Here is a 27,666-nt window from a genome sequence, read left to right on the forward strand (position 1 = left end):
TGTTCATTGCAGCATTAGTTTGAAAAGGCAAGATTTAGAAATAGAGTAAATGTTCATTAATGAATGAATAAAGAAAGAAGATATGGTACATATATACAATGGAATGGATTACTAAAAATATCCATTCTTGTCATTTAGAACAATATGGATGCACATAGTGCATATGATGGCAGGTAAAATAAGACAGAAAAATACAAATGCTGTGAAATTTCACACATATGTGGAACTATATTATGAGAAAAAAATGGTGGTTACCAAGGAAGAAAAGGTGAGAGGGGGAATGGATCTAAGGAAGTCAGTTGTATGGCAGCAAATGAAGCAAGACTCTTAATGATCATTATAAAGTAGTATAAAATAGCATCTTAATTAAAGACACTTTAAGAATAAAGGATAACTGTTTTGTAACTAAATGTTTAAACTACATATGATACTTTTGTATTAAATATAAAACAAGAAAAAAAAGGAAGGAATGAAGGGAGGGCAGGAGGGAGGGAGGCTAGTTTCATCAACTATTACTCACAAATGAGAGTAAGATTTAAGGAGGTTAAAAACAAATAAAAGAAAAAATCAAGACTCAACTCTATGCTGTTTTACCTTGATATAACAGAAATTCCCTCACTTACGCATTGACCTAGAAGTAAAAATGTCTGGGTACTATGCCCCAGGCCTTGTGTATGGACTCAGGAAAAACCCAAGATGCAATTCCCTTCCTTGAAAAGCCCTCGGGTTCATCAGGAATGAACAGAAATGGACATAAAGTTCTCAACTCACATACAGGTAGGTGACAATCAATGAACACTTGCTCTACGTCAGGCGCTTGCCAGTGTTTTATGTGCACTACTCCAAAATCAACTGGTTTTTCGTTTGTGTATTTGTGGGCCAAATTTGGCAGTGTCTAGGCTGCACTCAGATTACAGCTGGCAGGATCAGGGAACCATCTGGGTGGCCAGAGGAACAAACCTGGGTCTGCCACATACAGGACAGCTCCTTACCTGCCATACTATCTCTCTGCCCTCCCCAAACCATTCTTTGCACACTGCAAAGAAAACAGATTCTATTATCACTTCTCAAATATAATTTATATTTGACTATTTATATTGATTATTAATTATATTGATTAATATAATTATATTATAAGTTAAAAAAAGAGCCTTTGCTACACTGTCTTTGCTACACTGACTGCCATGTTTTACATTCTTTAAGAATTCAGTTAGAACAATGTGAAAAAACAAAAGAGGACTGTTAGACTTTAGGGTGGGGGGGGGGCACGGATCATAAACAATGGAGAAGCCTTCACAGCATCACTTTGAGCTGTGTCCAGAAAAAATGAACAGTAGTTCTTCTGTCAAGGAGAGGAAGACATACTAGACAAAACCCCCACAAGCACACGCAAAGTCATCAAATCAAGAAATATAAGGGGCCGGGGACAGAGCTCAGTGGTAGAGCATTGGCCTGGCATGCGGGAGGCCCTCAGTTCAGTACCTGAGCTGAGAGAAAAATAGAAGCACCCCAGAATAGAACAGCAGCAGTGTTACTGAAGAGCGAAAGTATAATACCGGGCAGCAAGAGATACTTTTTAAATGTCATACCAAGAAATTTGTACTTTGAGAGCGGGAATGAAAAGCCAAGGAAAGATTTTGAGAATCTGAGTGAAGAGAGGAGATGTTTAGGTTTTTATAAACCGAAACTAAGAACGGAGCAGAACTTATCTTGGAAGTGATCCTAGAAAAATGACGCTAAAATCTTCTCAACTTCAAAAAGAGATGTAACTGGGGCCAGCAGGGGTATCATGCAGGATATGTGGGTCCAGCACCTATCCCACATGGTCCCCCAAGCACTGCTGGAAGCAACCGTCATGCTCAGAAGGAGTCCCTGAGCATCAGGTGTGGCCCAGAGTTCCTCTCTCCACCACACACAAAGTAAATGAATGTAGACTTAGAGATGTACTATAAAACATAAACAAAATATACTTAGAAATCAAATTCTTTTAATTGGGGGGGGGGAGCTGACACCTGGCAATACTCAGGGGTACTCCTGGCTCTACAAGCAAGAAACTCCTGGCAGTGCTTGGGGGACCATATAGGATGTCAGGAATGAAACCGATGTTGGCCATGTGCAAGGTAAACACCCTATGCACTCTGGCCCTGGAAATCAAACCCTTAAAAGCTGAGACTATATAATGATCTTTTTTGAAAGGGTAAACATAGTTCTTGTTTGTTTTGTGAACAATTAAAAAGTTTTTTTTTTTCAGAGTCCTGTCCGAGGATTAAAGAGTCTTGACTTCTCACTCAACTTTGCCCTTGAATTATTAGATAGTTACAGTAGCTTATAAAGAAGACAAAATGTGGGGCCAGACACTTAACACATACATTGCAAACCACAACACCCAAAAGGAGAGAAAGAGCAAAAGAGAATGCCCTGCCACAGAGCTGGGGTGGGGTGCGGGAGACGGGATGGGGGTGGTGGGAGGGATACTGGGAACACTGGTGGTGAAGAATAGGCACTGGTAGAGGGATGGGGATTTGATCACTGTATGACTGAAACACAAGCACAAAAGCTTGTGAGTCTGTAACTGTACCTCACGGTGCTTCATGAATAACATATTATTTAAAAAAAAAAAATGTGGGGCCGGAGAGATAGTACAGTGGGTACGGTGTTTGCCTTGTACATAGTACATGCAGCCGACCTGGGCTCAATCCCTGGCATCCCATATGGTCCTCTGAACACTGCCAGCAGTAATTCCTGAGTGCAGAGCAAGGGATAACCCCTGAGCATCGCCGGATATGACCCCCCTCTGCCCACCACCCAAAAAAAGGAAGAAGACAAAGTGCCCACTTGCTTCTACTTGGAAAATAAATTAAATTACTTTTACAATCTTCATAAGAAATGTAAAAATAAAATATTATGTCATGTTTTTAGCAAGTTGTCTGCCTTCTTAGCAGCATGAGGCTCTACTTTTCCAAAGATATTTCCTCATAATTTTCTAAAAACTTAAAATATCCTAGAAGGCACAACTGCTTTAACACATGCAGTTGTTCGAGCCAGAGAAATTGTGTACTTGCCATGCACACAGCTGACCCTGGCTCAAACCCTGGCACCACATTTTGTATAAATGTGTGTAAAGCGAGGAATGAGCCCTGAGCACCAAGAAGTGCAATGCCCTTCCCCAACAAAAAACAAAAAAGACCAACTCATACTAAAGTGGCATTTCTCCAGCTTCTTAAAAAATGAATGAAGGATGTATGTTCATCGCAGCACTGTTTACAATAGCCAGAATCTGGAAAAAACCCGAATGCCCCAGAACGGATGACTGGTTGAGGAAACTTTGGTACATCTATACAATGGAATACTATGCAGCTGTTAGAAAAAAGGAGGTCAAGAATTTTGTAGTTAAGTGGATGGGCATGAAAAGTTTCATGCTGAGTGAAATGAGTCAGAAAGAGAGAGACAGACATAGAAAGATTGCACTCATCTATGGTATATAGAATAACAGAGTGGGAGACTAACACCCAAGAACTGTAGAAATAAGTACCAGGAGGTTGACTCCATGGCTTCGAGGCTGGCCTCACGTTCCAGGGAAAGGTCAACTCAGAGAAGCGATCACCAACTACATTGTAGTCGAAGGCCATGTGGGGGAAGGGAGTTGCGGGCTGAATGAGGGCTAGAGACTGAGCACAGCGGCCACTCAACACCTTTATTGCAAACCACAACAGCTAATTAGAGAGAGAAAACAGAAGGGAATGCCTTGCCACAGTGGCAGGGTGGGGTGGGGGGGAGATGGGATTGGGGAGGGTGGGAGGGACACTGGGTTTACGGGTGGTGGAGAATGGGCACTGGTGAAGGGATGGGTTCCCAAACTTTGTATGAGGGAAGTATAAGCACAAAAGTGTATAAATCTGTAACTGTACCCTCACGGTGATTCTCTAATTAAAAATAAATAAATTAAAAAAAAATTAAAAAAATAAAAATAAAAATAAAAAAGATATCTTATAAATACAAAAATAAAAAAAAAATGAATGAAGGATAGAGAAAATTCAATGTCTTATACAAAATGATTGAAAAACCATGTCAATTCCATTAAAATTCTCTAACTTAGATATTAACAGCTCCGCTAAGAAAATGGTCAGTGGAGTCAATGAAACAATCCAAAGGTTAGAAATCATGCCTTGCAGATTCTGGGCACCAAAGTCAATCCATACCACAGCCTGACCACTGAACCATCCGGCCCACATAGCCAGGCCAAGAATTGTCAGGAGTGACCCCAGGGCCCCTGATTGCTTGTGAGGTAGAGAGGAAGGAAGGAAGGAAGGGAAGGAGGGAGGGAGGGAGGGAGGGAGGGAGGGAGAGAGGGCAGATTTACCTTAGTAATGATCCTGTAAGTGATGAAAGTTTCAATTGTAGTGACATGGCTTTCAGGTTCATCAACTGTAATGAAGAGATCTTTCACATCTGGCTCATCTTCAAATTTGACTTGGTTGATCATTGATAAAGGAGACGTTGGCATCATAGGACTGAAGGAATTTATGTCCATCAAGGAAGCATCCTAAGGTACAACAACAATTTTTTAAAAATCAACATCAACAGATCACAGTTTATGTGTGATTCACAGAGAAAGAGAGTAGACAGTAGAAAAAAGAATGTATGTGTGGGTGGCACAGGACGAGGTGGGGGGGGAGGAAAAGTAGCCAGAGAAGGAGGGAGAGAGAATGGGGTACATGCATGCTAATTTATAAATTACACTTAGAAAAAAGGTCTTGGTAAGTGAATTTGGCCACATGTTAGGCCACACTGATGCCTGGGTACTACTTCTGCCTTCACATTTTGTTTTTGGGGGTTAATGGTACTAAGCAGACCATATGTGGTACCAGGGATCAATTCTGGGTTGGTCACCCAGGGTAATTCTGGGTTAAGCCCTGCACTAGCCCCCCAAAAATACTGAGTCATACCCAGCTGTGCAAAGTGCTTCCTCCTGGCTCTGTGTTCATGTATCTCTCCTGATATCCAGGGGCTTTATGTCAGTGTGGTAATCAAGTCAGGCTAAGCCGCATAAAAGGCAAACATCTTACACTTGTTCTGTATCTTCATTGTACTACATCTTGCCCTGCAGAAAATAAATCTTACCAGAAGTTATTCTAGATGTTAGAATTGCTGCTGAACTTAACAGTATACTACGTGAATTTTTGCATTTCCAAATATTCTAAAAGAACTATTTGGAAAAATATATTGAAATTCTAGTCAACATTGTAGAGTATATTCAAAAAGAGTAAAGTCTATTATAAGAAGTCAGAAGAGCATTCCAGAGCAGGCCTTTGTAATCTTTTTTTCCACTCACAACAACTTGTCACATGAGGAATTTTTACTTGACCCTGGTTATAAGAGGGTCAAAGCAATATGAGCGTGGCTAGGCCAAGTCTGATCCCTGACACCATATAGGGTCCTTGGAGCCCCATAAAAAGTGATCCCTGAATACAAAGCTAGGAGTAAGCCAGGACCACTGGGTGTGCCCCAGTGTAGAATAACATAGTCTCAGGTAGTTTGGGTTTTTTGGGTTACTCCCATCACAGTGCTCCCATTCCTTTGTGTTTATGTGTAACTTCTTTGTGTTCTGTTGACTTATATTGTTTTTCTCTTCTCCTTGATTTCTTTGCATAGTTTGTTCAGAGCCATGTCCTTTTGTATGGACACAGGAAGACTGTAGCAAATGCTATGCTTTTGTAACCTGGAAGTCATTTGACTCTATATGATCTTTTCCTCCTGGGCATCTGTTCTCTTGACCTAAGCCTCAGCTGCCCTTACTTCCTAGCACCCCCAAACGCAGGGTCCCGATGAGGGATGGAACGGACCCAGGACAAGCAGTGAGCTATGTGCTACCCTGGCATCGAGATAGGCCTGACCAAAGTGCCTAATGCTTACCTATAAATTAAGAGCTTGGTCATGGACAAATGCTGTCATGATCTAAAAAGTAACAATGAGACTAGGGCCCTGCTAGGGATAGGAATGATTAATCTGGCCTGAGCACTGTAGTCTGAGTCTGTGGCAAGATGTTCCCAGGAGAGCTGCCCTAAAAGCCTCAATGTATGTCTTACTGTACCCAAACAAAAAAAAACTAATATTGAGATGTTAATTAAGATGCTAGGAGGAGGGGAATGCCTCTAGGTGGTGTTTCCTTTGAACCTGGTGGACCCTCGGGAAGGGCTTTCTTAGGTTGATTTTGCTGGGTATGACTAGGGCCCAGAGAGACAGGTATGGGGGAGAGACCAGTAGAGAAAGGCAGAACCCAGGGAGCTGGGATGGAGGAATGAGGGGATAGGAGAGAGAGAGGAGACGGGAATGAGGGGCAGTGTGGGACTAGAATGGGGAGCTCAGAGAGACTGGAACAGGCGCACAGGGGGAGAATGGAATAAACGGCAACTGATCAATCAACCGGCTGGGCCCCCCTTTCCTCTTTTCTCTGCCCCATGGCCTGGACCGCCCCGGCTGGGTGAGCAGCCTGGGGACTGACCCCCAAAAGCCTTGGTGTGGCCGACGGGGAGAGCCACTGGGGCTCTCCCCAAGCGCAGATGTTTTTTACAGCCCTGCACCCCCATATACATTTATACACATAACAGGTATGAAGCACCGGAAAACACAATTGGCTTGAGTACAAGCTTCGCACACTGAAGGCCCAGGTTCACTCTCCAAAACCTCCCGCACCACCAGAACAGTGTCTCACAACAGAGCTGGGTACAGCCTGGGGTGGCCCTGAAATGCACACACCAGAAACTAAAGTGGAAGAAGGTAAGTCATTAACGTGCACTAAATAACATACATTTATTTTAAAACACTTCTATAACACCCATATGTAATGATGTAATACTAAATGGGTTCATGACTTTCACTTTCTTTTGGCTGCAGGGGTGTGGGGAGGTCGAGGGGGGGTGCTCGATATCCAGCAGTACTCAGGGCTTAGTCTTGGCACTGCTCAGGGATGATTCCTAGTCAAGTTGGTGGGCACCCATGGGTGGCTTCTGTGCAGGTCACTTTCCTCCAATCCACCTCTGCTGCCCAGAGACCTAAGGTTACTGGGTTCTTTTTTATTTATTTATTTAAAAATTTTTTGCTTTTCAGGTCACACCCAGTGATGCACAGGGGTTACTCCTGGCTCTGCACTCAGGAATTACTCCTGGCAGTGCTGGGGGACCATATGGGATGCTGGGAATTGAACCCGTGTCAGCCACGTGCAAGGCTATCACTCCAGCCCCGGTTACCAGGTTCTTGTTTCACCTCACAGAAAAGAAAATTCAGGAGCAGACAAGCAGAGAAAAAAAAAAAAACAGATTTTATTTGGAGTTTTTAGGAAGGGAGAGAAAGAAAGTGAGAGAGAACAAGCGCTTGGGAGAGATCGTGGGCTTCTCCAAGGGTGGAAAGAGGCTCCACACACACCCAGCATTACATAAGAAAGCATGAAAGTCCACATCTCAAGGGGGGCGATAGGGGCACCACAAGTGCCTGGCCACGTGGGCACAAGCAGCACAGGTGTGCCAGCCTTTGTTCAAGGTGGCTTCTTACAGGGTTTCTCGAACCCGGCCCCACGTGGAGCTTGCTGGCGAGATAAGAGTCCAGAGGCTAGGGCTATGGCCAAGACGGGAGAGTTGGGAGTGGTTTTCTTTCCAACTCCTTTTCTTGACCTTTGCTCATGCTGGATGTCTCTGGGAGGGTGGGTCCAGCCTTCTCTGGTCTGGGCTAGCTGAGGGTTAATCAGATTAAAGAAAGGGACTGAGGGTTTCCAGTAGTTTCCTTCAGGCCCTGTCAGTAGGGAGGGGTCCACTCAGGGTCTTATCAGGTCTTGCTTTCTGTATCCACAAGGTAGGTCAGAATTAGGACTGGTGGCTTTATAACTTCCCAGAAATGTCATTGCCCTGATGGTGGGCTGGAGTGCTAGCACAGCAGGTAGGGCATTTGCCTTGCAGGCGGCCAACCCGGGTTCGATTCCTCTGTGCCTCACAAGCTACCCAGAGTATCCCACCCGCACAGCTGAGCCTGGCAAGCTCCCCATGGCATATTCGATATGCCAAAACCAGTAACAACAAGTCTCACAATGGAGACGTTACTGGTGCCCGCTCGAGCAAATGGATGAACAATGGGATGACAGTGCTACAGTGCTACAATGATGATGATGTAAGGGGGTCGTTCCCTAATCTACCCACCTACATCTCTGGTAGGGTTCAGGGGCCCAAACAGGACGCTGGGGATAAAATCAATTCGGCTCTGTGGAAGGCCTTAACCCTTTGGTCACTCCCTCTCTCACAACCAACAGTTTAAGAAACTAGGGACTAAAGCAATTTGACAGGAGACCTTAGAATTACATTTAAGGTCTTTTTTACTTTCCTCATTTAAATTACCTAAATATGACCGGAATCACATGAAAATAGACTTCTCAAAATAAATTAATAGATGCTAACAATTTTGAATACTAAGCAGTTATTAATAACAGAATTTAGAGGTGCCCAATAAATATGGAATTACACATAATTGCACATAAGTCTCTCCCAACAATACTTGATAAAAACAGTAGCATTTTTTTTCCTAAACTGACAAGCTCTGGCAAATGCACGTTAAATTTTGTAGACATCACATACAACTCTGTGTTCTGGCAACTTTGTAGTCAACCTCAACACAATCCACTTCTTTTACCTACTACATAATTTAGCATTCTATTTCTTCTGCTTTAAATGCATCCTTTCGTAGAGTGGGAGAGATCTGCATGAATTTTCAAAGACTCACAATTCCAAAGAGTGCCACGTGGTGTCATAAAAATATGCTTCAATATGTAGCAAGGAAAAAAATTACAGGCTGAAATTTAGCAACAACCAAGATTTCAGAGAAGGATTTAAATTACTATGAATCACTCAAAAACATTCTTAAAGCCTCAATAAAACTGACTAGGCAAAGTGTTTTATACACGCTTCAAAAAAGGGAGAGAAAAATATACGGACAATACTTCAAAAGATTTACATTTGGCCATAAGTAACTGTTTGAAAAGATCCAAAAGAGCAATTAACCAAAAAGAACTCCATTTAACCTTTCGTGACCAGCGCTTTTCCAGAGGAATGGCTCATTGAAATGTGTTCTTTCCAAACAATGTTACCCCACCCCGCCACAATAATCACTGCACCCTTCTCTTGCTAGTTCTCCCTAGAGTCCTTTCTCTCTTTTACTCTGTTATATATTCAGTTATTATCATTAGAATATATTATGATCCCTTAGCTCATGAAAAAATCACTGTCACTGTCATCCCGTTGCTAGTCAATTTGCTCAAGCGGGCACCAGTAACGTCTCCATTGTGAGACTTGTTGCTGTTTTTGGCATACGGAATACGCCATGGGGAGCTTGCCAGGCTCTGCCGTGCAGGCAGGATACTCTCGGTAGCTTACCGGGCTCTCAGAGGGACGTGGGAATGAAACCCGGGTCAGCCACATGCCCTACCCGCTGTGCTATCGCCCCAGCCGTATGCAATGTAAAGAAAAACTAGGAGATATTCCACCACCAGAAGGGATGGATGTTTGAGCATTGTGTAACTGAGACTTAAGACTGAAAACTTTGTAACTTTCCACATGGTGATTCAATAAAAATAAATAAATTTAAAAAAAAAAAAAGAAAAACTAGGAGAGGCCAAGGATGACAATCCAAACTGAGAGACATAAACAGGTGCCTCCCTCAAAGCCGGCAGAAGGAACCAACCCAGCGGCCCTCCCACTTCTCAGCCTTGTAGCTTCTAGAAATGTGAGAAGATGCATTCTCCTTCAAATGCCTGGTCACTGGCACTTTGTTAATGGTCGCTCTAACAAACACTGGGCATTTCCAGGGAGTGGCACACAATAAAAATTTAAGGAGGAAAGCTACTGTAGAAAGGACAAGTTATGTTTAAAATATCCCATCCCTGCTTCGTGCTTCATTTTTTGCTAGTTAATAAATAGTAATCAACTAATAACTTCTAAGAAATAATTTTTACTTGAGCTGGGGAGCTTGCCTGGGACGTGGCTGATGTTTATTCAATCCCAACACCACCAGAGGTTGTCCCTGAGCGTAAGGCCAGGAATAAACCCTAAGCACTGCCAGGTGTGACTTCAAAAATCCATCCATATCGATCTATCCTCTATTTCAAAATCCTTCCTTTAAAGCTACCAGAGGACAGGTACCATACTCGAAAATTTCATTACTGGAATAAAGAATCGATAGTAAAATTTAAACCAAACAATGCTTGACAATCTATGAGTACCGAAAAGATAAACCCCGGGAGAGAAAAAGGTTAAAAGGTAAAATGTGACCTCTCCCAATATGTCCTTTCTTAATTTGACTCACTAAAATGCTACTCAGGAACATGTCATAAATATAACATGAATTACTGATAATACTAAATCATATTCACCATCTGTGCACAAACAGCTATTTTCTTTTTTACAAGTAGAGAGGGGAAAAAAAAATCAGTGTGAAGAGTGTGATAAATCAGAACACTGGCATGAAAAGGCCATGCAAATCAAATTGCTGATGCACAAGAAACACACTCACCAAGAGGCATCTGGTAAAAAAGCAACTGAAAGTGGAAAGAGTTTGAGAAACCATGTTGTTATGAGGGACACTCATCTTGATGGACCTAAATTTAGACTCACCAGCTGTGTTTTGGTTTACAACTTCTCCCAATCTGCCTGCTTATAATAATAATAAAGAATTAGATTGGCCTTCCATGGAACACTGTTGAAAATGTGATTGGGGAAAAAAGCCAGCCTGTGTCAGATTCTATAAATGGGAAACACGCTAATCCTATTTGATATAATTCCTAGGACTATGTAATAAATACACCCTGGTATGCCATAATTTATTTATCCACTTTTCTATTTCTAGGTTTCTATTTTCTAACAGCATTGCTTTAAATGAACTTCTGAACTTCTTTAGGTTTTGTGCAATGCCCAACTTTATATAGGTCATATAAACATTTCACACACTTTGCCATAATTTTCTCCTCTAGGTTAAAAAAAAAAAACCCACAAGTGCTGTATTTAAAAAAAAAAAAAAGTATCTGCAGTCAGAGTAAAACTCAATTCATGCTTAAATATAAGCCATTAGTATGAACTTGGTCAAGTCACTTTACTTTTCTGAGAATCCTTTTTCTCCCGAGATCATATGTTCCCATGAATAAGATCCAAAGGCATAAAGATTGATAAATATAATGTATACACTGGCTACTTGAAGACTAATCATAGAATGTGAACCTTACACATACACTGTAATATCTATGTTGTTTCCTCTCTCCCCCCAGGGCCCCCAGATGTCTTAACCTAACAGCAATACTAATGAGTAGGTACTCTTTATTACTTATAATTATTACTTATAATTTATTACTTTATTACTTATAATTATAATGAAGAAATAGCATTTGTCTAAACTACTAGCAAGTAGAGGAACTAGAATTTGACCTAACTGTCAATCATTTAACATCAAGATATGATACTGATACTTGGGAATTGACACTGAATTTATTTTTTTAATTTCTCATGAAATTAAGTAGAAATCCAAAGTAAGTACAACGCAATTTCTATGGTTAATATAAAGCTACAAGGTGTACAAAACCTGAAGAAGTACTAGCATATTCAAGGCAGACTGTCAGGAAGAATTAAAAATCTAGAAAGAGAATAGAAAAGCGGTGACCTATACATGTATATATAAAGATGCTATTTATTATACAGTTATGAAAATCAACTGTAACATGATAAATCTACAAGTTGAATGTTTGGAGTGAGAAAAATATATAATTCCACTGGACATTTTTAAAAGTCCTAAAACACACATCAGCCAAATACTCAAAATTCCTAAAAATATATTACACCTCAAGATACTTCTATTGAAAAAAATATTTATGAAAAACAAGTGATAAAACAAAATTCTTGTTATTCATTTATTTTGTGGAAGAAAGACACTTGGGGAGGGAATGATAGGGAATGTCAAATTTTTATTTCTTATGTTGAGTGGTGGATACAGATACAACTGTATTACTCTATTACCAGGAATCTGCAAATTTTTCCCATAAAGCATCACACTGTAAATTTTGGATTCCTGGGTAATCCAGTTTCTGTAGCTATTACTCACCCAGGACACTGCAGTGTGGAAGCAGCTGGTGAATACATATAAATGAATGTCTGTGGCTGACACCAACAAAGCTATTTACAAAAACAAAGCCAACAAGATTTGGCTCCCAGGCTCATGCCAATATAATATACCTCAATGTTGTCATGCTGCTGCGTGTCTAGAGTATTTAATAAAATTTAAATCTACCAAAAAGAAAATCTCCTTAAAATAAGTTTGGGGTACAGATATGAACAACCCAAAGATGCCCACCTGGAAACACGAGCCATGAAGTCATTGCTTTCACCAGAACAATGAAGAGGTGAAATCTATGTTCTACAGTCAGAAAATGCTGCAGACCCAACTTAGGAAGTAAATTTAAAAAAATGGCTGCTAAGGAGTATAAACTGTTTGCCTGGTAAGACTAAATAGATTCTGGCCTGGAGCAAATTAAAACTACTTCCCTAATACACAGCTCTGTCTTTCAAGACATTCTCAGGGGAATGGGATGACGCTTTATTGATATCTAGCCACACCAATAAACCAACAGGACATTTCTGAAGAATCTTAATTATGTGCGTATTACCTATCAAGAAACTATTTAGTTAAAACACCTGTGCCAAGAGTATTCTTATACCCTAGGTCGTGCAAGTGCTATGTGTAATGACTCAGAGGAAAAACTACACAAATCACACGAAACTTAAAACAATACCAGAATTTGATTTATTTTTTTATTTCCCTGGATGTTACTGGGGATCTGACCCAGGGCCTCACACATGTAGAGCACATGCACCCCCACTGAGCTATATCCCTGGTCCAGTATCAGAATGTTGACAACATCTCAACAGTTATAGAAAAAAAATGTGTGCTTTCATGATTTTATTTTTTTTGGAGGGAGGTTTCCAAGAGAAGCTCCAGGCTACTCCTGGAGATACTTAGCCCAGTCCTGGTCAGGTCCAACCTGGTGGTGCCTGGAGGGCTGTGCATGCTACAAATGGACCCAGAAGCTTTCACATGCCAGGCATGTGTTTCCATCCTTTGAGATATTGCCACAGCCCAGTCATAATCACATTAAAAGTATCCTGCACTATAGCACTGTAGCACTGTCCCGTTGTTCATCGATTTGCTCGAGCGGGCACCAGTAACGTCTCCATTGTGAGACTTGTTGTTACTGATTTTGGCATATCCAATATACCACGGGGAGCTTGCCAGGCTCTGCTGTACAGGCGGGATACTCTCGGTAGCTTGCTGGCTCTCCGAAGGGGACAGAGGAATCAAACCCGGGTCAGCCGCGTGCAAGGCCCTACCCGCTGTGCTATCACCCCAGTCCAAAAGTATCCTACCTCCTAAATCTTATTTCCACAGTGCCTCCTCTGAGTCCACAGAACTGTTCCCATACTTTCCAGACTTTTAATCTCAGTTGCTGTAGAGAGAGTCCCATCCAGACCCTAGCTTTTAAAAAACTTCTTAAACTAAGGGTGACAACCTCATATGGGGTGCTGGTAACTTACATGGGGGTCACAAAAAAATCTTAAAATTTTTAATATAATATTTTCATTATTTATTTTTAGGGCTGGAGCCATAGCACAGCCGGTAGGGCTATCAGTGAGTAACAGGATGGCAGTGATACAGTCATACAGTGATATTTATTATTGTAGCTGTTTGATCTGTATACCTATTTTATAAACCAGGTGCTTATAAACCCATGGTCCTGTAAGAAAAAATTCTCATGCAGGGGCCGGAGCGATAGCACAGCGGGTAGGGCGTTTGCCTTGCACGCGGCCGACCTGGGTTCGATCCCCGGCATCCCATATGGTCCCCCAAGCACTGCCAGGAGCAATTCCTGAGTGCAAAGCCAGGAGTAACCCCTGAGCATCGCTGGGTGTGACCCAAAAAGCAAAAAAAAAAAAAAAAAAAAAAAAAAAATTCTCATGCAAAAAGGACTCACAAATTGAAAAAAGTTTAAGAAGTCCTAATCTATATATTACCATGGGAAGAAACATATTTTTTGCAATTCTCTAACTATCTCATTGCAAATGCTGAGTGGATGCCTATGTAAGATAAAGACACAACTTCCTGTGTCATAAAGACAAATACTGAGAATTTTCTCAGTGCCAGAAACTGTGCCTTAGCACTTACATTATTGTACTTAATCTCAATAAACTGAATGGAAATAAGGACAATTATCATCACATTCCTATTTTACAAAGAAATAAATACGTGATATAGAGATGATAATAATTCTCCCCAGATTCCTTCTCTCCTAATTGGCAGAGTTAAGACACAACTATCACTACCATCACCGTCCCCACATACACACATAAAGTATCCAGTGTCGCAGTTTTATCTCATTTAATAGGCATTTAATAGTCAACCTTGTGTCAGGAACTGGACTGGGGTTACAACAGTAGCAAAGACTTGTGGTTCCTGCATTCACAAAACATATATTTTGAGGGGAGTGGAGTAAATAATAATTAAATAATATATAAACAAGTAAGATAAATCCAGGTATGAGTAAGTGTTGACTACAGAAACTATATTAAAATTTTATTATTAGCATCATTGTAAATCAGGATGCCTAAATGAAAAATGGGGGAAGAGGGGTAAAGGGGTAAATTCCAAAGAAAGTAAAATGGGTTGCTAGGAAAAGGAATTAAAGCAACGGAAGAGGAATGTTTTAGATAGGAGCCGAAGAAGAGCCTATAAGGAGGTCAAGTTAGAAGGAGGAAGCCATAAAAAACAGAAGGAAGACAATGCTAGTCAAGGAAAACAAGAAACCCTAATGTAGGAAAGTATTAGAAAGGAAATGTGTAACAGACTTTAACAAAAGTATCATTGTAGCACTGTCATCCCACTGCTCATGGATTTGCTCCAGCCATCTCCATCCTGAGACTTGTTACTGTTTTTGTCATATATCGAATACACCATGGGGAGCTTGCCAGGCTCTGCCATGTGGGCAGGATACTCTCTGTAGCTTGCCAGGCTCTCTCTCCGAGAGGGACAGAGGAATCAAACCCAGGTCGGCCGCGTGCAAGGCAAAGGCCCTACCTTCTGTGCTATCGCTCCAGTCCTTAACAAAGGTAGACCCAACAAATATTATTATTGTGTTCATTGGTTTATTTTATTTGGGGGCCATAGCCAGCAATGCTCAGGGGCTACCCCGAATGTGCTCAAGGAACACATGGGGTGCTGCGGTTCAAACCAGTGTTCCAAGTCTTAGCCTTTGTATTATCCCTCCAGCCCAATAAAGCTCATTTGAACACATAATGTATCAGAACTGCAAAAGCTCTCATTTTTATTTTATAAGTCTTGCAAAAAGGGAAGGGATCACTCCAAGATAAATGAAGCTTACAAACTAAAAATTCAGAAAGTAAGGCATTTGTTGCTTAGATAAGATTTTACATAGACCAAAAAATTTATAAGCATTAGCCCACTGGAGATTATTAGTCATGACTAATGCCTTTCCATTTATCTCAATTATGCTTAGGCAATGTTTTTACCTAGTAAAAAAATTCTTCTCTTTTATTCTCATATTCTTTGTGGAAAAAGCTACTTTCCTGGTGGGAGAGATAACTCAACTGAGCAAGTGCCACTCAGCAAGCAGGGCATCTGGTATGGGCCAAGAATTTAAAAATTAAAAAAAAAGCTCTCCTTATGCAGAAAGATGAAACATGCCATTTGCCTGTAACTGCCACAAAATCATAGTGGGCAACGGTTGTTTCAACGACGCCACACCTAAACAGGAGAGGATTATACATCGCAGGCAACTGCCAAGACACATTTGGTGCCTTCTTATGGATGGAAAATTGTTCCCCCAACCACCATGGGCTGGACTTGGTGACCCCTTTGGACAATGAAGTGTGTCCGCCAGTGTCTCTGTGATTTTGTTCCATTTCCTCTGCTACAGGAAAGTAGGGGTCGGATCATGTTCCAAGGAGGGACCACGCCTTCAGTGCTGCTCCTCAAATGAAGAAGTCATGTGGAACACAATCAAAATCGGAAGCAGACTCTCAGTTCAGTCAGCTGAAAGATACATGAAACAGAAATCTTTTCGGGAGAGAAGATCTTGAGGTTGTTTGCACTACAGTGAAAAGCGAACAAAAATAGCACTCAATGTGCAGTTGGACTAAGTATGTGCATACACAAGCACGCACAACTTTCTCAGAGTTAACTTTAAAAAAAATGAAGGTTTTTTTTTTATTTTGAATTTTTCCTATACTAACACTTAATGATTTGATTTGGGTTGTATATAATCAGGCACAAAACTATTTTTTAATTACATTCTGATGATTCATTTATATAAATGTCCTGAAAAGAAATGTCTATGAGAAAAAAAAGCAAACTAGCGATTTCCTATGGCTGGAAGTAAAAGGGAGATCTATTATAAATGACATAATGGATTTTTAGGAGGAGATGCAAATGTTTTAAAATGCATTTAAGTGATGGTTGTACAACTCAGCAAATTTACTAAAAACATTTTTCATTCAAAATAGGTGAATTTTATTACATGTAAATTAAATCTCAAAAGTTAAAAGCAAGAAGAGAACAGTGAGTAGTATATCAAAGCATTCTCAAAGTCAAAAATAATAAAATTATTTTTCAGCTTAAGGTTATTATTTAAACCTGCTTTGTTTTCAGCAGGTAGGGAGTTTGCCTTGCATGCCGCTGACCCGGGCTCGATTCCCAGCATCCCATATAGTCCCCTGAGCACCGCCAGGAGTAATTCCTGAGTGCAGAGCCAGGAATAACCCCTGTGCATCATTGGGTGTGACCCAAAAAGAAAAAAAAAAAACCTCTGCTTTGTTTTAAGTGCTTATTAATTTTATTAATATTTAATAATTATTTTGATTGTATACCTAATTATTATACATAACACCATATTATTTGGTATGGTTGATAGAGATTTAAAGTATCAAAGTTCATCAATTTTCCAAATAAAACTGGTGAAATCTTTCAATCATGTAACTTTTCATTTACCTATCAGGAAAGGTTAATTTTTTTTATTTTTATATTTTTGGGTCACACCCGAGGGTGCTCAGGGCTCTGTGCTCAGGTTCACTTCTAATGAGACTCAGGGGCTATAAAGTTAGTTTGCAGGGGGTCGAACCCAGGTCAGCCATGTGTAAGGAAAGCACCCTACTTTGTGAGTATTTTTTAAGTGAAAAACAATGGTTAAGTTTTACTCTTCAGAAAACACAGTAAGTAAATAATACATAAATGAAATTCATTTTGAATGCTTCAACAGTATAATTACTAAATCAGTGTTTCTTTTCACTCACAATAGTCTCATTAAGCTGTAACCAGCATCAAGCATTTTCTTACAGCATCTTCTCAGAAGCTCAAGAATGAAAAAATAAAAAGCCATCTTTAAAGTTCCATAGGATAAAATATACACTTAAAATCTATTAAGTTAAAATGTGCAGTCATGTATAACTTCATCATTTTCCCAAAATATCTCTAATGATTTTCTCCCCTGACACTGATCAATAAACTGTTGGCTGAATAAAAGAACTGTACTCCTCTTTCCCACAGCTTCAAAACTTTTATTTTTAAGATAGCTGTATAATAACAAATCAATTCTCGTTCCAAATATAATACTGGCTACTGGCTCCAGCTTCAGCCTGTGACTGTTTATTTCCACATGCACACTGCATGACACAAAAGCAAACTACCCAGATTCACGATTGCATTCCTTTCCTGACACAGTTGGTTTCCACTGCTGGCAGCCAATCTCCTGGATTGAACCAGATGCCACTAGCTTAAAGGGATTTATTTTGCTACGTAAATGAAGGTCCCCGATGATGATTCCCCAGGGTTTTCTTTATGCTTTGTGTCTATTTTTTCTATTACAATTTAAGTAGAAAATCTTGTCCAGGACTGGTGCTCAACATACTTCTGTTTCTCCAGCAATAACATTTACTCACCACTGACTAAAGCCAAGTTGTCTTAATTCTATTTGATTTGGTTATCTACTTGGTTTATATAGTACATACCGGGAAAATACAAACTGAATTTACCAAAAATAGATCATTGGCAAATTAGTGTAATAAATGGGTCTAACTAACAGAAAATCACAGGCCATGTGATTTAGTGTATATATCTTGTAAATATTTAGAGCTCCTAACCTCCTGACTTCAATGAATTTAACTTATTGGATATAGGAAAGCAAGGTTTTAAAGAGAAGTAAATAATTATAAGCCCCAAAGCATGAAGTATTATGAGAATTAAAATAGTATTATGTTGAGCCGCAGAGAATTATTTTCTGTCCATTGGGTAGAGCATGTGCCTTAAACGTGGAAAGCCCAAAGATCACCCATGGATCTGTAAAAAAAAATTTGAATAAACTGAAAACAGACAAGAAACAACAATATTATGTCGAAGAAAGGGGAAGGAAAACTAATTCTAGCTGGAAAATAAAGCTCTTGGGAAAGACTTAGCTTGATATTTCGCTATAAAAATTAAAAAGAGACTTGTTTTGTTGACCCAACTGTAATTACACAAAAGCAAGGAAAATAAAAGAAAGTACATTCCCATTCTGGCAAGCCAGTGCTTTTCAAATTGCTAAAGTGCACACCAATCACTAGGGAATCCTGCGAAGAAGCAAATTCTGATTCTTGAAGACTGGTGTGGGATCTGACGAAGCATCTTCAACAAGCTCATGAGCGATGCACCAGATTCCTGGAACCTACTCGAGTAGTAAGGCTAAGGGGAGGAAGCTGAAGAACCAGGATGCCGTCTGATCACCAAGTGCTATGAAAGGCAAAATGTGCGCGTCAGGGCTCTTACCCTGAAGCATCCATCTGCAGCAAATGCACAAACAGAAAAGAAGCAGAAGCTCAGCTGAAGCCCTTAAAAGGCTACTGTCATGGTTTTCAGAGGAAACCTCATATGTATTCTGATTCTAGCAGTGGGGATGGGAAGAGGGCAATAATGTCAAAAATGATCCTAGAAACTAAAGCCACAGTAAACTTTTCAGAGAGCGAAAAGTTTCAAAAATTAGAACATGACTAATGAGTAAAAGGGGAAAATAAAAAGAAATACAAACGGGCTATCATAGATACCTGCAAAAACAGTCACATCATTAGTGAAAAACTAAGCTGAATATCAGAAGGGTGACAAGAGAAATAAAATAAAGGACTGTGAAATACAGACTGATTTAGGAATTAAGTTGATAAAAAAGACCACTTAACTTCGACTTTCACTGGTCTTGCAGTTAAGTTTAGTAAGCTCAAATTCCTTGCTTAACTGTCTCTCTAGTGGGAAGAAAGAGTTCTTCTCCTTCTGGGACTTCTCCGCCTTCTCCTCTGGGACAAATGGTCATCTAGTTGTGCTAGAGAATTTTTTTTATATACAATCCGTATTTGCTGAGTAATCCCTTTCTTTTTTGAGCCTTCCAATAAAATATGCTTCCGTAAATGGAGCTAGAATTTGATCCCACCCTTTTGATGCTGCTGATCTAGTTTTGCCTTCATCATCAACACATCAACAAATAATTAGCATACCTAGATAGTCATGACCCCTGATTAAAAAGTGGCTTGAAAAATTAGCCCAGGTTTTGTGTGGGGACTGTTTGCCAATCTAAATTACTTTCTACTCTTCCTCAGTCTTTCTTTAGAGGCACTGGTTGGCAGAACATAACATCAGAGAATCCCTTTTACCTCAAAGTGGCAAATGTACTGTAAGACGACGGCTACGTCTGCACTAGTCTTAGGACAACACTGCATTATTTATGGGAATGGAGCCAGTGCTCCAGTGCTCTCAGTGCTGACAGACCCAAGTCTTCCTCTGCTAAACCTTGACTAGATCTTGGGCTCCAAATCAACACAGCATTCCAAAGAATCAGTATAGGGCCCTGGCATCCAGAGATGAGACATTCTACTTTTGCCAATTTGTGAAATACACGATCATGAAATGGGAGGGACAGCTAACATTACAATACAATCAGTGATCCACGTGGCCTGGAAAATATGCCCTTTGTTTCTATTCAATGTCTTCTTATTTGTGTATACTGATCTTCCAGGCACTGAAAACAACTAGAAATGTGCTACATAACATGGTCCCATACAGAGTCTTACAAACTTTTGAAGATTCCTTGTTTTAACTACTGTTTATCATACATATTCACTATAAGGTCTTAATTTCTTTTTTCTTTTCTTTTTTTCACTCACCCACTCTCTCTACTCTGGGAGAAATAAAATACTTAACATATAAAAAGACTGTGATGGTAGAAAGTAGAGCTTCCAGTGAGAAAAATAGAAATATCCTGAATTTTCCCTTGTTTTATTGGTTCCTTGGTTGCTGTTTGTTTTGCAGGATTAGAATAAAGACCCACTAAGGTAGAATTCAGTAGAATCTCCTTTTATAATACTGCATTTTTATTTTCAGTAAGTTTAAAAATAGAGCATGCACACATATGCAATACACACACATCACACACACACAAGATTACAGGCTCGCTCTCTGTATATACAACATATAAATACATGTGCATTCATTTATGGACCATCTACACACATGAATATATATGAAACAGTGTAGTTCTTTATATATTTCACTCGATTAAGACAGAAAGGCATTAACTTATTCAAATACATTTGAAAAGTAACCATACCCCAAGCTATTAAAAAAATACTTAATTCTGTAGGCCTTTAGTTCTCTTCAAACTCATAGACACAGGGGGGCTATTAATATTTCAAAGTCAATTGAATAAGTACAATTAAGAATCACTTCCTTCGGGACTGGAGCGATAGCACAGTGGCTAGGGCATTTGCCTTGTATGCAGCCAACCTGGGTTCGATTCCCAGCATTCCACATGGTCCCCCAAGCACCACCAGGAGTTATTCCTGAGTGCAGAGCCTGGAGTTGACCCCTGTGTATCACACCAGATGTGACCCAAAAAGCAAAAAAGAAAAAAAAATCACTTCCTCAGATAACACAGCCACATTTTAAGTGCTCAAAACTCACTAGTGACTGTCACATCAAATGGGCCAACACAGAACATGTCCTTTATCACAGTGTTGTTGGACAACCAGGTGCCACGGCGGCTGCAGACATATGACCAACGCTCGGTGAGCTCAATGCTCATTCACGGGAGCTGACACACAGTAAGTCACTTCATTCGCATACTTATACTTCTACCTCATCCTACAGACAAAAACTGAGGCGTGGGCTGGAGAGATAGTGCAATGGGTTGCCCTAAATATGGCTGACCTGGGTTCATTCTCTAGCACAACATATGATGCACCCAAGGGCCTGCCAGAAATGACCCCCTGAGCACAGTGCCTGGTATAAACCCTGAACACAGCCAAGTGTGGTTCCAAACATGGGAGGGAGGGAGGGAGGGAGGGAGGGAGGGAGGGAGGGAGGGAGGGAGGGAGGGAGGAAGGAAGGAAGGAAGGAAGGAAGGAAGGAAGGAAGGAAGGAAGGAAGGAAGGAAGGAAGGAAGGAGAGAGGGAGGAGGGAGGGAGGGAGTTAGGAGGGGGAAAACCTGAAGCATTGATAGGTTAAGTTACTGGCCCAAGAAAACCCAAGGGAATAATTAACAAATGGAGCTCCCATTTGACCCAGCAATACCACTGCTGGGAATATATCCCAGAGAGGCAAAAAAGTATAGTCGAAACGACATCTGCACTTATATGTTCATCGCAGCACTGTTTACAATAGCCAGAATCTGGAAAAAATCCCAAATGCCCTAGAATGGATGACTGGTTGAGGAAACTCTGGTACATCTATACAATGGAATACTATGCAGCTGTTAGAAAAAAGGAGATCATGAATTTTGTATATAAGTGGATCGGCATGGAAAGTTTCATGCTGAGTGAAATGAGTCAGAAAGAGAGAGACAGACATAGAAAGACTGCACTCATCTATGGTATATAGAATAACAGAGTGGGAGACTAACACCCAAGAATTGTAGAAATAAGTACCAGGAGGTTGACTCCATGGTTTGGAGGCTGGCCTCACATTCTGGGGAAAGGGCAACTCAGAGAAGGGATCACCAACTATAATGTAGTCGAAGGCCATGCGGGGGAAGGGAGTTATGGGCTGAATGAGGGCTAGAGACTGAGCACAGTGGCCACTCAACACCTTTATTGCAAACCACAACAGCTAATTAGAGAGAGAGAACAGAAGGGAATGCCCTGCCTCAGTGGCAGGGTGGGGTGGGGAGAGATGGGTTTGGGGAGGGTGGGAGGGATGATGGGTTTACTGGTGGTGGAGAATGGGCACTGGTGAAGGGATGGGTTCTCGAACCTTGTATGAGGGAAACATGAGCACAAAATTGTATAAATCTGTAACTGTACCCTCACGGTGATTCACTAATTAAAAATAAAAAAAAATTTTAAAAAAAGAAATGTAATATGACAGATGCTTATCTTTGGAAATGTCAATCCAGTATTAGATTTTTCCAAATTGTTGCCTAAATATGATTGGTGATATTAAAGATAATTCCAATGGAAAAAAATGTATAAATCTGTAACTGTACCCTCACGGTGATTCACTAATTAAAAATAAATAAATTTTTAAAAAAAGAAAAAAAAATGGAGGAGCCCAGATTCTAAACGCACTGTAGAGCTACAGTCTAGTCAGACCTGCTATGCTTGTGTCTCGACTGTTTATTTACTGGGACTAACAGAGCTTCCATTAGGACTTTCTATTTCTCCCAATCAATTCTCATACACTACTGCTGAACACAGTATTCTGATAAAGATATGAAAGACCGGTTATGTCATGCACTGGATTACCTATAGCTATACTTTCTGTTGCAGCGTATGGTTGTCTCCCAAACTTAGTACTAATTCTGATATTTTAATTAAACAATCCTATTATTTTTCATTTCATTATATTCACTAGCTTATTACACAAGAACTGAGACAGCACTTAGGTGAAAATGCTTCTCTCTCCACCCATTACACACGGGGTCACAGCTGAGATTTGATGCGGGGTAGGGGGGCCGTTAACGTTGAAGGCTGAAATCATTTCTCACATCCACCTGAAAGACTATTCCTGTTACGTGTGTCATTTTTGAAGTTGCATGACGCATGCTGACACTATTACCATAAATTTATATAGGCAACATTCTTAACATTGTCAGACCCAAAAACAAACCACAAAAGCATATCCAACAGGACTGTTTTACATGCAGGCAGCAGGGCAATCATGTTGATCTCGTCACTCACAATCCATCCGCTCTGTGCTGGGTAGGGCTGAGCTGGGCTGGGGCGGTGAGCATGGAACATGGACACTTCTCCCCACGTGACCTGCACATCCTGACAGTTTATCGGCCTTCCTAATACTTATCGTGACCCACTACACAAAGCAGGACCTCATTTTCTTGCATGACTTAATCCTAGAGACCACATCACATCACCTCTACCACAACGTCCTGTCAAAGCAGCCCCTGTCCCTGGCTGACTCAGAGTTCCCGCCTGCTGATGGACAAGTGGCAGGTCCCATCACAGAAGTCTACCTGGGTTGGGAGAGAGTCATGCGGCCATCTTTATCCACAGACCCCCTCCACACATCTGTACAATGAACTATGCTGACAGTCTTTACACATCGAGCCATCCCAGGCCCTATTTCTCACCCATCTATCCCTATGTCCTTAGAGGCTGACCCTTAGGATGAGATCCTAATAGCTCACCCCGGGGCAGCCACAGGCAGGGGAAAAAGAGCGCAGTGAATGTCCCCCTGCCTACTCCTTGCTTGTCACCTCACTGCCAGCAGCAGCACATGTCTAGCTCCATCACTCTGCAAATGCTTTCACTTCCCCACATCTCTAACTCTCCTTGGATTCCAGCATCATTATCCCCATTTTTCTTCCTCTTCCAAGGGCGCCAGGGCTGTTACTAACGGTGCTTGGCTACTGCCACTTGCGGCTGAGTCCTCGAATCCTTACACAATTTCTTTAAAGAGTTCTTTCATGAAGTTCTTTATTCCAACTGCTGCAGGAAACTGATTTCTATGAGGAACACTACCGATACGGGTATGTGGGAAGAACTAAAACCAGTACAAAGAACAAATATGAAAAGTTCATCCCCACACTTCCAATGCCTCTAAATAGCACTGTAGCACTGTCATCCTGTTGCTCATCAGTTTGCTCGAGTGGGCACCAGTAACATCTCCATTGCGAGAATTGTTGTTACTGTTTTCGGCATATCGAATACGCCACGAGGAGCTTGCCAGGCTCTGTCGTTCGGGCAAGATACTCTTGGTAGTTTGCCGGGCTCTCCGTGAGGGACAGAGGAATCGAGCCCGGGTTGGTCACATACCAGGCAAATGCCCTACCCGCTGTGCTCTTGCCCTGAATAGTTTTTAAAAAGAAAAAAAATATTAAATAATAAAATTGAATCCATCCATGGATCCTCTGAATTTCTGGACTGACAGAGATCCAGGAGCTAGATGTTTCAACAATCTTCTTTTCTATGAAAATTTCCCTTTCCCAAACACACACACAGCAGGTAGGGCATTTGCCTTGCATGCGGCCAACCCGGGTTTGATTCCTTTGTCCCTCTCAGAGATCCTGGCAAGCTACTGAGAGTATCCTGCCCACATGGCAGAACCTGGCAAGCTACCCATGGTGTATTCGATATGCCAAAAACAGTAACAGCAGGTCTCACAATGGAGACGTTACTGGTGCCCGCTCAAGCAAATCGATGAACAGGACAACAGTGCTACAGTGCTGCCATTAAAATAACATTTTCTTTCTTTTATTAATTATAAACACAGGCCAGGGAGAGCGCTCAAAGAGCTGGAATACATGCTTTGCCTGAGGGAGTCCAGGTTTGGCCTGAGGCACCACAAGGCTCCCCTGAGCACTTCTGGAAGTGAGTCCTCCCTAGAACCAGAGAGCTGGGAACAGTCCCCGGGTCCTGCTAGTGTGACTCAAAACCAAGAGTAAGCGTTTAATCACCTCCATTCTCTATGTCATGTCTGTAAACATGTGTCTATAAATAGCCCTGTCGTTTGGGTAGCTTAAATGGGGAAGGAAGCCAAGCCTACTGACCTCTCTTTCCAGAATTTTCCTTTCCTCAGTTATTCTTCAAAGGCATATTTCTTGATCTCTCTGGGTGAGAGGACCAGGCCTGCATTCTGTGACTTCACAAAAATGACCAGTGGTGATGAAAGTAATTGCACCTGAAACTTCACTGACTTTTGGAGACGCTAAAGATTTCATCTGATGCTCCGGAATAGCTTGGTTTGGTCAAGATCACGCCCAGAGGCCTTGTGGGTACACATACAACGATGGAAACCAAGGAATAACTGAGGCCGGGCATGGACGACTCTGACCCTGAGCCTGAGTATCTATCACTCACCCAGACTCTGAGAACCTTCACACACCCAGACCCTGAATACCTTCCACACACCCAGACCCTGAATACCTTCCACACACCCAGACCCTGAATACCTTCCACACACCCAGACCCTGAATACCTTCCACACACCCAGACCCTGAATACCTTCCACCACCCAGACCCTGAATACCTTTCACACACCCAGACCCTGAATACCTTCCACACACCCAGACCCTGAATACCTTCCACACACCCAGACCCTGAATACCTTCCACACACCCACAGGCCTGAACACCTTTCAAATATTCTCTGTAATACTTTTCAAAGGCCAAAAATAAGAACTATCATTTACCCAGTGCTTGATAAGCATCTTACTGCTTCACTGTGACCTACTTACCTGTGGGGGGCCGGGACCCTGGGAAAAGGAGAACTTAGCCATTTCCCCAGACAGGGAGTGCCCACCAAGATATTGTATTATGTAACAGACATCCTGTACCAAGGGCGAGACCCACAAAGATGACAGGCATATCATGTTCCAGTCTGCTGATCCCCCTTACGCAAATGCCCCGCGAATGCCCCGCGTGATCCACCCTGGCCCCCTCGCAAAAGCCTTGCCCCTCAGCCTATATATTCTGTATACTTTCCTTCAATAAATGAGACCTTGACAACAGTTCCTTGCTTGGTCTCCCTCTTCTTTCTCGCCCTTGCTATTTCAGGTAGCGCCTCTTCAGACCCTGGAATAACTTAGTCCCGCGGGACGGGACAAGTGGCGCCCTCAACAGGGACCTGAAGCACGGCCAACTACCGGACGGCGCCAGCAACGGAGAAGGCCCCCGAAGGATCAGTGCTGCCCGAGCGACCTTCGGAGGCGGGGGATATAAAAAAAAAAAGGTACCTATTCATATGCCGTCCCATTCAGCATGGGCCATTCATTATCTAAGGAACAGAGCTTTATTAAGGAGTTCAAAAATTCATTCAGGGAAAGAGGAGTACGGGTTAAGAAAAAAGATCTGGTAAAATTTTTTTCTTTTATTGATGTTTCTTGTCCGTGGTTAGTATTGACAGGTCCCGCCATTGATCCCCGTTCATGGGATAAGGTCGGGACAGAACTCAATGATCTTTTAAATAAGGGACACGCCATTCCTGAGTCTGTTTTTAGTTACTGGGCCTTGGTTCGTGAGGTAATAGTCGGTCCTTTGAGGGAGACAGGAGGGTCTCACCTCCTCAGTCTGGTCTCTGATTTCCTTCGCCTGACTAGGCCCCTTTCTCGTTCAAATATTGGATCGCAGACTGACCCTCTCCCCCTCTCACCGACCCCCCAAAAATCTTCCACTCCCTGTCCCTCCATTATTTTGGATATGCCTGGCCCCGAGTCCGACACTCTAGATGATAAATCCCGGGCTCTCCCGGAAACACAGAAATCTCTCTTCCCCGCTCTCACCTCTGCCCCTCCTGAAGAGCCCTCTCCTCTGGAACCTCTTGATCCTACTGCTCAGGCTGAACTTGATGCAGAGGCTGCTGCCTATGATCGTGACAGATTTCCACCTGATCTCTGGGAGCCTAATATCTACCTTTCTCGAGCCTTTAGATATCGTCCCCCTCCTTACGCCCCAGAGTCCTCTTTGAGCCTACTGCCTGTCTCTGCCTTACGTGACCTGTCTCGGACTAGGGCTGCCTTGCAGGCTCAGCTAGGAGGTCTTCGCCAGGTTCTTACCCTTCACCAAGAGCTTAATGATCTCACCTTGCAGGTTCAGGAGACCCAGGAGGCCTTAGTTAAAGGTTTCAATCCCCGGAATGCCAAAAAGCCCACTAAACAGAAGGCGCTCACCTTTCCCATTTTAACCAGGTCTCGCGCCCAGCTGCTTCCAAACAGCCCACAGGCACCTGGCCTCGATGCCGAGGGGGGACCACCGAATGAGGAAGAAGGGGAGGAGGAAGGGGAAGAAGGAGAGGATAATGAGGCCGTGGCACCTGCACCCCCTGACTCCACCTCGCTGCCCTTTAAGCCCATCTCACTGAAAGATCTAAAAGAACTGCATGCTGCAGTCAAAAATTATGGCCCCCACGCGCCCTTTACCCTTAATTTTCTGGAAGGACTTGCTGAACCTGGCTTTCTAATCCCAGCCGAATGGCATAAGGTGGCCCAGTCAGTCCTCTCCCGTGGGCAATACCTCACCTGGAAGTCTGAATTTTATGATAGGGCCGAACATATGGCAAGCAAAAACAGGAAGAACCCCCTCAGTCCCATTGCCGCCTGGACGGCCGATAAAATCAG

The 27,666-nt window shown here is 42.0% G+C and overlaps 1 protein-coding gene across 2 annotated transcripts in view; it reads right to left on the reverse strand.

The window, feature by feature from the left end:
• The window catches only part of SNX7 (sorting nexin 7), a 108,564-nt gene that overhangs the window by 70,212 nt on the left and 10,686 nt on the right, over nucleotides 1-27,666 (reverse strand). For both annotated transcript variants that reach the window (XM_055145770.1, XM_055145771.1), the window contains exon 2: nucleotides 4,361-4,543. In XM_055145770.1, the coding sequence (XP_055001745.1) occupies nucleotides 4,361-4,543 (183 nt within the window). The remainder of the gene's footprint in view (nucleotides 1-4,360; nucleotides 4,544-27,666) is intronic.

This window comes from Sorex araneus, chromosome 8 (genome assembly GCF_027595985.1).
Source record: "Sorex araneus isolate mSorAra2 chromosome 8, mSorAra2.pri, whole genome shotgun sequence".
NCBI classification, from domain to species: domain Eukaryota; kingdom Metazoa; phylum Chordata; class Mammalia; order Eulipotyphla; family Soricidae; genus Sorex; species Sorex araneus.